At 43.7% G+C, this 15,932-nt stretch overlaps 1 protein-coding gene across 1 annotated transcript in view; it reads left to right on the top strand.

Annotated features, from left to right (window-relative positions):
* LOC141075953 (large neutral amino acids transporter small subunit 3-like) overlaps positions 1 to 15,932 on the top strand; it is a 292,296-nt gene that overhangs the window by 114,134 nt on the left and 162,230 nt on the right. Inside the window, exons 4-5 of the mRNA XM_073563148.1 lie at positions 433 to 488; positions 9,223 to 9,299. Coding sequence (XP_073419249.1) covers positions 433 to 488; positions 9,223 to 9,299 — 133 coding nt within the window. The remainder of the gene's footprint in view (positions 1 to 432; positions 489 to 9,222; positions 9,300 to 15,932) is intronic.

Here is a 15,932-nt window from a genome sequence, read left to right as displayed (position 1 = left end):
ATTAATGTTGTTGTCCGGGCAAAAAATTAACTTTTACTGGTGGCTTGGGACATTTAAAATTAACAAACTAAACTACAATCAACTACTGTCACTTACAGTCTAAAGTGGCGGCAGGATTGCACCTGTGATTGGTGCCATGGTCAGGTGTCTTCAGGAACAAGTCTTCGGTGACATGAGCATGATGTGCTGCTGGAGACACCTGACCACAACAGCCTATCAGAGGTCCCAGTCGCCTTGCTGACACTTTAAACAGTGATCCTGATAAGTGGTAGCAGAAGGGCTCAGCATTGTTTGTTATTTTTAAATTATTTTTGTTTGGTATTTATAATTTTTTTTATTTTTAATTTTGCCAAGACCACCACTTTAACATAGAATTAACATAATAAAGAAAGTGTTACATTTTATGTGATTATTGTTCATTTTTTTTTATAGTTTCTGCTTTGCACTTTCATGTGCACTGATGGCTCTTGCTGGGTATGATCCTTTAGGTAAGTAGATACATTATTTAATATTAGTTAATGCACAAAATGCCATCTCTGCTTTTCTAAAGATGCCCTCGCACAATCGAGTATTTGGCTTGATGGCGCTATGTATGAGGGAATATTAAAACATCATAATTGAAATTGAAAATTAGGTTTTTTTAATGGCAATCACAGTAAAGTTCAGAATTTATAATATTTTAACCTGCACTAAAAAAAATACAGCTGCTGGATATGTGTTCAAATCGCAAGGAAAATGTTATTGTACTAAACGCAGCAGAACTTCTGCAACCTGTGATTGGCTGCCTTGGTCATGTGACTTTAACAGCGCATCATCAGTGACATTAGCAATGACCGCAAGCTGATGAAGTCAACTGATCAACGCAGCCAATCACAGTAGATCTGCTACTGGTGGAACAGTGATGTCTTCCTTCTGGTCTAAACACAGACTTGATTCATGTAAATTTAAATTTTTATTATACTAAGCCACTGGTAAAATTTTAATTTTACCCAGACAATCCCTTTAAGTTAACGTACCATAAAATACAATTCATTATAGCAGGGATGGTCAATTAATTTTCCCAAGCAGAAACATGTTGCGGAGGGCAAAAACAAATCATTCAAATTCTGTTCAGTATTGAAATTAGCATATTATTTATATTTTATATTAATATTAATTTTATTGCTTGATTTTGCACAGATCAAAACCATAATTTACTGATTTTTTAAAGTTTACAGAAAGGTACACTGTTCCTGTAATTTAGCCCTTGTACTATGATCAACACCTTCTCTCAAAACAATGTTATCGGACACACAAAGTACGATGCCCCTATTATCTGCAACACAGTACAATGGTCCCACAGCGTCCACCCACAGAATAATGGTCCCACAACTACAATACCTCAGCCCCCCATATACAGTATATACAGCCCCTTAAAAAGCTTGATACCAGACACAGTATGGTGACCCTCACCAATGAATGCCACACAGTTTTCCCACACAGCATAATCTTTCCCCACAGTATGATTCCTGAAACACCACCCCATACAATATTTAATTTAAGAAGGGACTGGATGCCTTTCTTGAAAAGTATAATATTACAGGGTATATACACTAGTCTCCTTAATATTGCGTTGATCCAGGGAGCTAGTCTGATTGCCGTATGTGGAGTCGGGAAGGAATTTTTTTTTTTCCCCAATGTGAAGCTTACTGTTGCCACATGGGGTTTTTTTGCCTTCCTCTGGATCAACATGTTAGGGCAAGTTAGGATAGGATATGGGTTGAACTAGATGGACTTAAAGTCTCCCTTCAACCTTAATTACTATGTTACTATGTTACCAGTATCTGCAACCCGAGGGTGCAGAACAGTGGTGAAATTGAGATGTGGGATGGAGGTGGGGAGGGTGGATGTAGCATGCCACTTGGAAGCCACTGTTTTCAGCTCTTTTGTTGTCCTCTTCTGGACAGGAATAGCTAAAGAGCCAAATGTGGCCGGAGGGTCGTAGCTTGCCCAAGTCTGCACTATAGAATATGAAAGACTGTTGACACTGAATGTTGACACTGAAAACTGAAAGGTCTGTACTGTCCAACCTATTCAACAGTAAATATATTTTCAGGAATTCAGGGACAAAGATGACACAGATTACAACTGGTATTTCTTATAGCTTAGGATCTTAGCATCTTGTCTGTCAGTTTGAAAGTGAAACTAAAATGTATTTCAGCTACATACACAGTGAGCAGGAACTTTCTGGTTCTATTTTTTCTAACCGTGCTTTACTGGCAATATAACACTATTGCTGGAGACAGAAACTCATGCACTATTAAACAGCAGTAAATACTACTTGTTGCAATTTATACAATAATAAGAATTATTCCACCTAAAGCATAATCTACTTAAAAAAATCCACAAACTGCACATTAATGTCATTCAACAATTCACTTACAACTTGTCATATTGCCAAATACATATCACTAATACACAACAAATTTGTAAAGGGGTTATCCTGGACTTCTCTTTTCATATGGAGTAGCAATGAGCGAGTAGTCAAGGATTCGGACTCGCTGTACTCGTTACAAGTACCTCCTAATACTCGGGTACTCGTAACGAGTAGCGAGTCCAATGTAAGTCTATGGGAGATGCGAGTAGTGGGCTGTGTGTGTGTGCTGGGCTGGGCGGGGACTGTGCGAAGACTGTGCCGGACTGTGCGGGACTGTGCTGGCCTGTAAGAAGACTGTGCCAGGCTGTGCGGGACTGTGCTAGCCTGTGAGAAGTGTCATGATCCAGGATGGGCTTTGTCTTTGGCCCGTCCTGGTCAGACAGGGGTTAACTGTTTCTGCCTCTCTATGGCAGAGGGCAGCTATTTAATGCTCACTTGACCTAGGTCCGGTGTCCGTTATACTCCTGCCCTCGGCTGAGTTAGTTGACCTCGTGCGTATTTGTGCCTTGTGCCTGATATCTTGCTTGTTTGTTTGGTTTTGACCCGGTTCTGTCCCTGTTACGAGTTCTGCCTGTCCCTCTTGTACTGCGCTACCTCTCTGTGTATGACCACTGCCTGTGACTTGACTATTCTTTGCTCGTCCCTCTGGTACTGCACTGCCCTCTCCGTGTACGAACCCTCGCTTGTCTGACCTGCGTTTTCCTCTCCTCTTCTACAGTTTCCTTGCAGTAGGTACATTATATCATCTGCAGCAGTAGGACGCTAAGCCCCGCCCCCTGCAGTCACATGATCTAGGTCCTGGGACTCCTTACTATTTTCAGTGCCGCAGGTCCTGTCTGCTTGAACCGTCACTACTGTATTGGACCCCGTGCTCTCCCATAGTGTGGGTAAGTCACCCTGCTCGGTGTGGCAGTTTGCCGATGCCGAGAGGATCCTGACAGTAGAGTCCTGACATTATAACTGACCGTTACCATTTTTTTTCTCTGCTCCCTTTCTCCTGTGTGTGTGATGGATCCTATGCACACTCTTTCTGAGCAGGTAAAACACCTGACTCAGATGTCTCAGAGACTCCTGGGGGAACAACTCGCCCTGGCTCAGTCTCAGCAGTTGATCGCTGACACTGTGCAGGGGGTTTTATCATCGGGGGCCCAGGATGTTACATTAATTTCCCCTGAGTCTCCGGTTGAGTTACCAGATACCTTTTCTGGAGATAAAAGGGAATTCAAAGTGTTCAAGGAGGGCTGTAAGCTTTTTTTTTTTCATTGAGACCACACTCTTCTGGGGATGAAAGACAGAGAGTGGGGGTCATTATGTCTCTGTTAAGGGGAGCTCCCCAGGCTTGGGCTTTCTCCCTTCCGACCACTGCCCCTGAGCGTTTGACTGTGGATGCATTTTTTGAGGCCTTGGGGCATATTTATGATGAGCCTGATCGGATGCGTATGGCGGACAGGGTGATGAGTGTGTGCCAGGGGAAGCACTCAGCCGAGTGGTTTTGCTCAGAGTTCAGACGCTGAACTGCTGAGGTCTGCTAGAATGCCGCCCTCCGGAGTTTGTTCCGTAGAGGCCTGTCTGAACGTCTGCAGGATGCCTTGGCTCTCCACCCTCCGCCTGATTCTCTGGAGGACACTATGACACAAGCCGTCCGAATGGATCGCAGGCTACGGGCCAGGGGAGTGATGCAGATTGAAACCCCATTATTTTCCCAAGGAAGGGGAGCCAGTCCTACATTGGGAACCATCGACGTCAAGGAGAAAGAAAAGAGACAACGGCGCATGGGAAAATGCTGTTTTCACTGTGGTGATTCCGGACATTGGAAAAAGGATGGCCCTTCCTGTCCACTGACAGCAAGCGACTGAGCCCGAGTGATTGTCGTGGAGGTCACCCAGGCTCTCGGGTACCTTTTTCTCCATTTTTAAAAATGTTGTTGCAAGTGGAACTTTGTTGTTGGAGTGTCTCCACACCCACTTCTGCTTTTGCGGATTGCGGATCGTCGTTGAACATTATTGACTATGACTTGGTGTCCAGGTGTAAGTTAGGGACAGTTAGGCTGGAGACTCCTATCCATGTTGTTGCCATTGACAAAACACCACTGGCTAAGAATGACGTCATATTTCTTACAGAGGAGTTTCTCCTTAAAGTGAGTTCCTTGCACTAGGAACATATTTCATGCTTTGTTATGGACAACCTGCCTGCGGGACTGGTGTTGGGGTTCCCCTGGTTACAATTACATAATCCAGTGATTAATTGGGAATCTCGGGACATTGTTAAATGGGGTCCCTATTGTTCTGAAAAATGTCTTGCTACTGTGTCTGTGTCGTCCGTGGGTCTGGAAGGTATTCCGGAGTACCTAAAAGACTATACGGAAGTTTTCTCCAAAAAGGGGGCTGAGGTTTTACCACCACACCTCCCATTTGATTGTGCCATTGAACTGGTTTCAGGTGCTAAATTGTCCAAGGCCCGCTTGCATAACCTTTCGGGTCCCGAACGGGCTGCTATGAAGGAATACATTTCCGAGAGTCTCCGTAAGGGACACATTCGTCCTTCTGTCTCTCCCGTGGCGGCGGTGGTTCTTTTTCGTTAAGAAAAAAGACGGTGGTTTACGCACATGCCTCGATTTTCGAGAGTCAAATAAGATAACTGTGAGAAATACATATCCCCTCCCACTTATTCCTGATTTGTACAACCAGTTGTCCGGAGCTAAGTGGTTTTCGAAATTAGATCTACGGGGAGCGTATAACCTTATCCGAGTCTGGGAGGGAGATGAGTGGAAAACTGCTTTTCTCACTACTGAAGGGTTGTTTGAAAATTTGGTCATGCCTTACGTCTGACCAATGCTCCAGCGGTCTTCCATAATTTCATAAATCACGTGTTCTCTGATTTGATTGGATGTTTTATGGTGGTGTATTTGGATGACATACTGATCTACTCTCCTGATAAACAGGCTCACATTGGTCATATTCCAGCAGTCCTCCAAAGGCTTCGGGAGAACTGTCTCTTTGCTAAACTAGAGAAATGTTTATTTTTTGTACAGGAACTGTCTTTTCTGGGGTTCATTGTGTCTGCTGAGGGGTATCGCATGGATCCTAATAAGGTGCAGGCCATTGTCGATTGGGTCCAACCTTGTGATTTAAAAGCTCTGCAGCATTTCCTAGGATTCACCAATTATTATCGCAAATTTATAAGGGGGTTCTCACAGGTGGTTAAACCCCTCACAGACATGACTCAAAAGGGGGCCGATATCAAGAATTGGTCAGCCGCAGCGATAGCGGCGTTTCAGTTTTTAAAAAAATGTTTCATGTCTGCTCCGGTTCTTATTCAACCGGACCCATCTGAACCATTTATTGTTGAGGTGGACGCCTCAGAGGTGGGGGCGGTATTGTCCCAGGGACCTGCCACTTTGACTAATTTGAGACCTTGCGCCTTTTTCTTGAAGAAATTCTCCCCTGCGGAGAGAAACTGATGTTGGGAATCGAGAACTTCTGGCCATGAAGTTGGCCTTTGAAGATTGGAGGCATTTTTTGGAGGGGGCTGTCCATCCTATAACAGACCACAGAACATAGCTTACATTGAGTCAGCTAAAAGGTTGACTCCTAGACAGGCTAGATGGTCACTTTTTTTTCCCGATTCCACTTCTCTATCACTTTTCGGCCAGGATCCAAAAATGTCAGAGCTGATGCCTTGTCACGCAGTCTAGATCCGGTTTCCCGACCTGAACCTCCATCCTCCATTCTTCAGCCCGGGGTGGTGGTGGTGGCAGGTATTTCTAATATGTTGGAACGGGAGATTCGGGAAGCCCAGTCTCTTGCACCTCCGGCTAAGCCGGTGGATAAACTTTTCGTACCAGCTCAGTTTCGTCTCAAGGTCCTTCGGGAGTTCCATGACTCAGTTCTGGGTGGACATCCAGGCATCTCGGCTACCCAGAAGGCCATTGCTAGAATATTCTGGTGGTCTTCTTTAGCCTCTGATGGTGGGGAATATGTGTCTGCATGTGATGTTTGTGCCCGTGCAAAAACCCCCCATAACCGGCCAGCCGGGGAATTGGTACCACTGCCAATTCCTGAGAGAACATGGACTCATTTGTCCATGGATTTCATCACCAACCTTCCCCCCTCCAAGGGTAATACCATCGTTTGGGTTGTGGTGGACAGGTTTAGTAAGCAGGCACATTTTGTACCTTTGGCAGCTCTACCTAATGCGGAAACGTTGTCCAGATTGTTTGTTGAGCATGTGGTGCGGTTGCATGGGGTACCCTTGAATGTGGTGTCTGATAGAGGAGTACAATTTGTTTCCAGATTTTGGAGGGAATTTTGTAAGAGGTTGGGTATTGGTCTGTCCTTTTCATCCGCTTACCATCCAGAGACTAATGGGCAGACCGAGCGGACCAGTCAGTCTCTGGAGCAAATTCTGCGTTGCTTGACAGGATGATTGGTGTACTGCATTACCTTTGGCCGAGTTTGCGTTTAACAACCGCATTAACCAGTCTACGGGAACATCTCCCTTTTTCTGCAACTATAGGTTTCATCCTCATTTCGGAGTGTTTTCCCGTTTGGACTCTGAGTGTCCTGGGGCGGATGAGACCATCCAGCGGTTGGGGGAGGTATGGCAGGAGGTCCAGAGTAACATTATGAAGGCCCAGGATAAATATAAGTTTTTTGCAGACAAAAAACGGTCCGTGGGGTCGGTGTTCCAGATTGGGGATAAGGTATGGTTATCTACCAAGAATATAAGGCTCAAGGTCCCCCTGCGAAGCTTGGACCTAAGTTTATTGGTCCCTATGAAATTACCGAAGAGGTTAACCCGGTGGCTTTTCGGTTGCATCTCCCGCCATCTCTACGGATCCCCAATGTTTTCCATAGGGCCCTTTTAAAACCTGTGAGGTCCTGTGGGGAGGGATCATCGTCTTCCCCACCACCGGTTTTGGTAGACGGGCAGTCTGAGTACGAGGTGGAACGAATTGTTGACTCTAGGTTGGTCTGTCGTGCCCTTCAATATCTTGTACATTGGAAAGGCTACGGTCCTGAAGACCGGTCGTGGGTTCCTGCTCGATCGGTTCATGCGGATCGGTTGGTCTGGGCCTTTCACGCTAAGTATCCTGAGAGACTCGGGGGTCCAGTGGCCCCCCATTGAGAGGAGGGTACTGTCATGATCCAGGATTGGCTTTGTCTTTGGCCCGTCCTGGTCAATCAGGGGTTAATTGTTTCTGCCTCTCTCTGGCAGAGGGCGGCTATTTAATGCTCAAATGACCTAGGTCCGCTGTCAGTTATACTCCTGCCCTCAGCTGAGTTAGTTGACCTCGTGCGTACGTGTGCCTTGTGCCTGATATCTTGCTTGCTTGTTTGGTTTTGACCCGGTTCTGTCCCTGTTACGAGTTCTGCCTGTCCCTCTTGTACTGCGCTACCTCTCTGTGTATGACCTCTGCCTGTGACTTGACTATTCTTTGCTTGTCCCTCTGGTACTGCACAGCCCACTCCGTGTGCGAACCCTTGCTCGTCTGACCTGCGTTTTCCTCTCCTCTTCTACAGTTTCCTTGCAGTAGGTACATTATATCATCTGCAGCAGTAGGACGCTAAGCCCCGCCCCCTGCAGTCACATGATCTAGGTCCTGGGACTCCTTACTATTTTCAGTGCCGCAGGTCCTGTCTGCTTGAACCGTCACTACTGTATTGGACCCCGTGCTCTCCCATAGTGTGGGTAAGTCACCCTGCTCGGCGTGGCAGTTTGCCGATGCCGAGAGGATCCTGACAGTAGAGTCCTGACAAAAAGACTGTGCGGTACTGTGCTGGCCTGTGAGAAGACTGTGCCGGGCTGTGCGGGACTGTGCTGGCCTGTGAGAAGACTGTGCCAAGCTGTGCTGGCCTGTGAGAAGTCTGTGCCGGGCTGTGCGGGACTGTGCTGACCTGTGAGAAGACTGTGCCGGGCTGTGCGGGACCGTGCTGGCCTGTGAGAAGACTGTGCTGGGCTGTGCGGGACTGTGCTGGCCTGTGAGAAGACTGTGTCGGGCTGTGCAGGTACTGTGCGGGGACTATGCCGGGCTGTGCGGGACTGTGCTGGGCTTTGCAGGTACTGTGCGGGGACTATGCCAGGCTGTGTGGGACTGCGCTGGACTGTGCGGGGACTGTGTGGCACTGTGCTAGGCTGTACGGGGACTGTGCTGGGCTGTGCGGGGACTGTGCGGGCTGTGCCGAATATTGCGAGGCGAGTAGTGAAATACTCGCCAGGATTCGAGTACCGCGGGTACCGCATTACTCGCCGAGTATCGAATCCTAACGAGTATACTCGCTCATCCCTAGTATGGAGCTAAGAGCTTACTGGCAGGTAGTTGTTAACATCCTGCCTGTTCTGCCCTACAACTATCCCAGACTACTCCTGCTGACGATTCTCCTGTTTCTTGTGATGTCATGTCGACAGAGCAACTTCTCTTCTGCTCTGCTCTGCTGATAGGGCATGACTGTCAAACAGCATAACTTCAGCAGTGACACCCCATCAACAGAGGAGCCCAAAAGAGAATACTACTTTGTTAACGTGAGGTCAAAGGAGGCAGGAGAATCACCACCTGAGACGGGATAAATCATTGCTGGTCAGCACAGGCAGGTAGTTAGAAACTTACTGTCAGTAAGTTCTTAGCCTCATTGGAAAAAAAAACACAAAGTCCCGTATAACCCCTTTAATTATTATTTTACTTCTATTGATTTGGCATTTATTGACAAATATTCTAACTTGTAAGTCATATTATTTGTAACTCATTTTCCTTTTCTATGCAAATATCTGTTGACTCATACATAATCTGATTGTATATGTTTTCACAGTTTTAGCCCCAGTCATATTCCTTGCTTTGTCTCTAAATGGGTTTGGAGGTATCTGCTTGACCTTCACATCTCTAACAGTAAGTATTCCGTCATGCATATTTTATACATAGCTTCAGTCATTTCATGTCTGACAGGTTTCCACATGTTAATACATGCCAAAAATACTTTTTTTCTGTAAATTTGTCTTATGGAGAACATACAAACCTAGTGTTCTGGCTCCTAGAATTTTCATTTTAAATGTGCACAATTATTATTGTTTTGCATATTATAACATTTTAGACACTACCAGATATAGATGTCCAGAAACTGTAGTTACAACTGTTATCCAGTGACACAGGTCAATCATACACAAGCCTTGGAGGTTTACTTTGAATACCATGAGTAATAACCTGGGTATCATGGGAATCCCTGGCTATCCATTTGTTTTCTGCACCACTTCAGTCGTTATGCGGCATTACATGGAAAATTCTGTACCATGTGGACTGGGGCAGTGCTGGATGCTCCAGATAGGTATATTACGGTTCCCTGAATTCACCAGTTTTAAACTAACCTGCTGTTATGGAAATTGTGTTAGGCTATGTGCACATGGTGCAGATTCTGGTGCAGTTCTGCAGCAGATTTGGCCCTTCAGAACTGCAGCAGAACTGCAGCAGAACTGCAAGTGATGTACAGTACCATTTAAAGCTATGTAAGACAAAAAACCCTGTGCAAATGCTGCAGATTTTTTCCGCACAGATTTGGTGCAGATTTAAAACTGCAGCATGTCACTTCTTTTGTGCAGTTCTGCAGCAGTTTTTCATCTGCTCCATTATAGAAATCTGCAGGTGAAAACTGCAGGGGAAATCGCACAAAAACTGCACTAAATCTGCACTAAAACTGCAGGTAAAACGCAGGTCATTTTACCTGCAGATTTAGCAAAATCTGCGCGGAAAATTCCACAGCAGAATCTGCACCATGTGCACATAGCCTTATGATTTGCCCCTTAACGACCACTGATACGCCTTTTAACGGTGGCAGTTAAGGGTACTTATTCCTCTGCACTGCTTTTAAGCGGTGCTGAGAAATAAGATTATAGTGTCCCCAGCGTCGGACAATTTTCATGATTCGGGTCGGTTTTTACCATACCCAATCTCGTGATCACGGAATAACGGCAATTGCAAAAAAAGTCAGATTTCCCATTCATTTCTCTCTCCTCTATGATCTAACATACTAGAGGAGAGAGAAATGTAGTCCCCTGAGTTCCCCCCAGTATCTTTGATATCCCTGCACCCTCTGGCTCTGTCCTACAGCCCCCGGCATATTCTTCTTGGAAGAAAATGGCAGGCACATGAGCAGTACACCCGCCAGGTTCTGCCAGCCGCCACCTGGCAACGATAGAAGATTTTTCTATTGGTTCATTTTGATCACAGTAAAACACCCTGTGATTAAAATAAAAAAAAAATAGTAAATCAAACCCCTCTTTGTGATCCCCTTAGTTAGGTTAAAAATTTCTTTTCATTCTTTGCAGTTAAGGTTAGGGTTGGGGCTAGGGTTAGGGTTGGAGTTAGAGCTAGGGTTATGGTTGGGGATAGAGTTGTGGTTGGAGCAAGGGTTGTGGTTCGAGCTAGGGTTAGGCTTGGGGGTAGGGTTAGGGTTGGGGAGAGAGTTAGGTTAGGGTTGGGCTATGGTTAGTTTTGGGGCTAGTGTTACGGTTGTGTTGGGGGTCAGGGTTGTGTTGGAGTTAGGGCTGTGTTGGGGTTATGGTTGGGGTGTGGGGGTTAAGGTAGTGTCGGAGTTGGGGTTAGGGTTGTGGTTAGAGTTGAGATTAGGGTGAGAGTTGGGATTAGGATCAGAGGTAGGGCTGTGTTAATGTTGGAGTTAGAATTGGAGGGTTTCCACTGGTAAGTTACATCAGGGGGTCTCCAAATGTGACGTGGTGCACGCCATTGATTCCAGATAATTTTGCTTTCAAAAAGTCAAAAGGTGCTCAGTCCCTTCTGAGCCCTGCCATGCATCCAATCAATGGACTTCCACCACATACGGGGTATGAGCATAGTCTGGAGAAATTGAACAACAAATATTTTGGTCCATTTTCACCTGATACCCTTGTGAAAATAAAAAAGTTTGGGTCTAAAGTAAATTTTTTGTAAAAAAAGTAAAATGTCAATTTTTTTCTTACACATTGCTTTAGTTCTTGTGAAGCACCTGAAGGGTTAATAAACTTCTTGAATGTGGTTTTGAGCACCTTGAGGGGTCGTTTTTAGAATGGTGTCACTTTGGGATATTTTCTGCCATGTTAACCCCCAAATTCACTTCAAATATAGATGGTCCCTAAAAAAATAGTTTTGTATATTTTGTTGGAAAAATTAGAAATTGCTGGTCAACTTTTAACCCTTATAACGTCCTGACAAAAAAAAAAATGTTTCTGAAATTTTGCTGACACATGTGGGAAATGTTATTTAGTAACTATTTTGTGCGATATGAATCTCTGATTTAAGGGCATAAAAATTAAAAGTTTGAAAACTGCTAAATTTTTGCCAAATTTTTAGTTTTTTCCACAAATAAACACAAGTTATATCAAAGAAATTTTACGACTAACATGAAGTACAATATGCCACGAAAAAACAATTTCAGAATCAGTTGAATACGTTGAAGTGTTCCAGAGCTATAACCTCATAAAGTGACAGTGGTCAGAATTGTAAAAAAAAATTTTTAATTAAATTTGTAATTTCTGATATTTTCACAAACAAATGTGACGCATATCAACCTAAATTAACAACAATCATAAGGTACAATGTGTCACGAAAAAACTATCTCAGAATCACTGAGATTTGCTAAAACATTCCAAGATTGTTGCCACATAAATAGGTTTCTCTGTTGTACAAGGCATGTTCTCAGTTAATATGAATTGCTACTTTTTCCATCTTTAATAAGAACTGTACTTTCAACAAAGAAACTTTGTAATACATTTTATCATAGAAATCTGCTTCCTTCCTTAATTATGAGCCACTTTTTCAGCTTATTCAAAAGTATAGTTACTATTTAAACCATTTAATTCCCTGTATCCAAAGCCAGTTTGGGATTTTAGATTCTCATTTTTACCTCCTCTTCTTCCAAGAGCCATAACTTTTTTATTTTGTGTCAATATAGCCATTTGATGTCTTGTTTTTTGAAGAAGAGTTGTACTTTTGAACAGTACATTCCCTTTACCATACAGGTAAAATTTAATTACAGGTAGGATTAAATTGGGTAAAATTGCAATACTGTCCTTAAATTTTGAGTTTTATTTTTACGGAATTAATTTTATGGTAAAAGTTATCTGAACGCATGACTCTGCATGTCTGTACGATTTTGACTATAAAAAAATTGTGTAGCTTTTTCTTTAGTTCAAATGGTGAAAAAAATTCTGAAGTTTGTAAAAAAAAAATATGTTGGTTTGTGTCACCACTTTCTGAGAACACCAATAATTTTTATTTTTTCTGTCGTTGGAGCTGTGTTAGGGATTATTTTTTGTTCCTGAGATGCCGGTATTACAGTGTATAGTGAAGAATGCAATCTCGTATGTAACTCAGCCTATGGCTGAACTTCAAAGGAGTACAAAGATGGCAGTGATGGGAGCTGCTACATTTAAATGCTGCTATTAGAGATTGAGAGTTATTCTGTTCCAACATTTACGGCCACAACTGTTTCTCAATCTCCCATAGTGATAGTTCTGCTTCACATCACTTGTCTTATCTATTGCATTATTTCTGTGCCCTGTTGTGTATTAATGTGATTCTTCAGATTGTATTATTCTAGGGCTGATGAAGAGACCTGAGTAGTCTCAAAAGCTTGCAATTTATTTCAGTTAGCCATTGAAGACTCTCAAATCTAGAGATTGAGAGTAGAATCTAAATAGTTAACAGCAGTGATTGGAGCTCAGCTCTGGCTGCTGCCGTAAGAGACACATGCCAGCTACAGTATGTTACATAGCAGGCAACTAACATGTGTGGAGGGACATACAAGTGCTTCTCACTAAATTAAAATATCATCAAAAAGTAAATTTATTTCAGTTCTTCAATACAAAAAGTAAAACTCACATATTATATAGAGTCATTACAAACAGAGTGATCTATTTCAAGTGTTTATTTCTGTTAATGTTGATGACTATGGCTTACAGCCAATGAAAGCCCAAAAGTCATTATCTCAGTAAATTAGAATACTTTATAACACCAGCTTGATTTTAAAATCAGAAATGTTGGCCTACTGAAATGCATGTTCAGTAAAAGTGTAGGATTGTGTGCCGACTGGGGGGGGTGGTCCCTAGGGCACGCTTCCGTCGTTACCAAAGACAAGAGTCCGTAGCCTGTGGTTGTATCAAAAGGTTTCTCTTTATTCGGTTCCTTTCTTCAGTAACAGCAATTTCATACAGCTTCAGCAGACATGCCTGGGTACCCGTAACACGTCTCTTCCTTTCGTCCTCTGCTTCCCCAGTGCAACGTCGTTTCAGACTCTCTCACTGTGGCTGCCTTAGGCCCACGGCCACAGCAATCACCTACTCGGCCCATCCACTCGCTGCCACACCTACTTCGCTTCAGTGCCCAGCTCTCCAGCAGTTCAGTACCCCAGGCTCTCTGTCCCTTCTGCTGTCTTCCGGGGCCACCCCCCTTTCCGTGCTATCTCTTTCTCTCGCCTCTTCTCTGTCTCTCTCCTCTGTCTCTTCCTGAGCTCTTCTCTCCTCTGTTTCTTCCTGAGTTCGCTCTCTCTCTCATCTAAGGACCTCCTCCTTTTATCCCTTCAACCTGGAAATCCCCTTCTCCTGTTCCATTAACTCCGCCCACCATGACTTGGCTTTTCCTAGCATTAGCTGTTATTAAGGCCTTTTCTTTCTCTGTACTATGTCTCCCCCTAGTGGCCAAGCTCTGTACTCCACTGGCTCTAGCTAATATTCCTTCTTTGTCTTACACGTACACATATATATGTTAACGCACAACATGTTACATAGCATATACATTTGTCCCTTTACACCCAGACTGGTCCACATATTAGTCCACCCTCCTACAAAAGCACACAATACTTGGTCTGGGCTCCTTTTGCATCAATTACTGCATCAATGCAACGTGGCATGGAAGTGATCAGCCAGTGGCACTGCTGAGGTATTATGGAAGCCCAGGCTGCTTTGATAGCAGCCTTCAGCTTGTCTGCATTGTTGGGTCTCTCATCTTCCTCTTGACAATACCCCATATAGGGTTAAGGTCAGGTGAGTTTGTTGGCCAATCAAGCATAGTAATAATGTTGTTTGTAAGCCAGGTATTGGTACTTTTGGCAGTGTGGACAGGTGCCAAGTCCTGCTGGAGAATGAAATTTGCATCTCCAAAAAGCTCGTTGGCAGAGGGAAGCTTGAAAAACTCTAAAATTTCTTAGTAGACGGCTGCACTGACTTTGGTCTTGATAAAACACAGTGGACCTACACAAGCAGAGGACATGGCTCCCCAAACCATCACTGATTGTGGAAACTTCACACTAGACCTCAAGCATCTTGGATTGTCTGTCTCTCCACTCTTCCTCCAGACTCTGGGACCTTGATTTTCAAATAAATGCAAAATTTACTTTCATCTGAATACAACACCTTGGACCACTGAGCAACAGCCCAGTTGTTTTTCTCCTTGGCCAAGGTAAGACGCTTCTGGCGTTGTCTTTTGGTCATGAGTGGCTTGACACAAGGAATGCGACACTTGTAGCCCATGTTTTGGATACGTCTGTGTGTGGTGGCTCTTGATGTAATGACTCCAGCAGCAGTCCACTCCTTGTGAATCTCCCCCCAAAATTTTGATTGGCCTTTTCTTAACATTCCTTTCAAGGCTGCGGTTATCCTGGTTGTTTGTGCACCTTTTTCTACCACACTTTTTCCTTCCACTCCACTTTCCATTAATATGCTTGGATACAGCACTCTGAGATCAGCCAGCTTCTTTCGCAATGACCTTTTGTGGCTTACCCGTCTTGTGGTGTGTGTCAATGACTGCCTTCTGGACATCTGTCAAGTCAGCAGTCTTCCCCATGATTGTGAAGCCTACTGAAACAGACTAAGGGACCTTTTTAAATGCTTAGGAAGCCTTTGCAGGTGTTTTTTGTTAATTATGCTAATTTACTGAGATAATGACTGTTGGGTTTTCATTGGCAATAAGCCACAATCATCAACATTAACAGAAATAAACACATGAAATAGATCACTCTGTTTGTAATCAGCCTATATGACATGAGTTTCTCTTTTTGTATTGAAGAACTGGAATAAACTAACTTTTTGATGATATTCTAATTAATTATGTACATGTACATAATTTTGAGCTAAGCGGTTAAAGAGGGAATGTTTTAACTAACTTTACAATATATTGGATATTGATACATGCAGTATAAAAAGCAAAACCTTTTAAATCAGTTTTTCTTAAACTGGTGGACTGCACCTGCCATAGAGAAAAAATAAAATCCAAAAGCCATCTCCGGAGAGGGGATGTCGCCCTCCCACTGAACATATGGGATTAAAGGGAACCTGTTAGCAGGATTGTGCACAGTAACCTACAGACAGTGTCAGGTCGGCCTTTATACTGAATAAAATGATTCCTTGGTTGATTAAATCCGTGTTATGGTTGTTCTTTAATCTTTATTTTCAGTTTGTAGTTGATGAGATTCTCGTGCCCTAAGCGGGGTTTACGTATGTGGTGCTCTGATTAGATATTCATAATGCAGATATTCAT

Source organism: Dendrobates tinctorius, unplaced genomic scaffold, assembly GCF_039654945.1.
Source record: "Dendrobates tinctorius isolate UK_male_01 unplaced genomic scaffold, ASM3965494v1 ptg000382l, whole genome shotgun sequence".
In the NCBI taxonomy this organism is placed as follows: Eukaryota; Metazoa; Chordata; class Amphibia; order Anura; family Dendrobatidae; genus Dendrobates; species Dendrobates tinctorius.
Note: the sequence above shows the minus strand (reverse complement) of the source record. Positions and strands in the feature narration are given on the sequence as shown.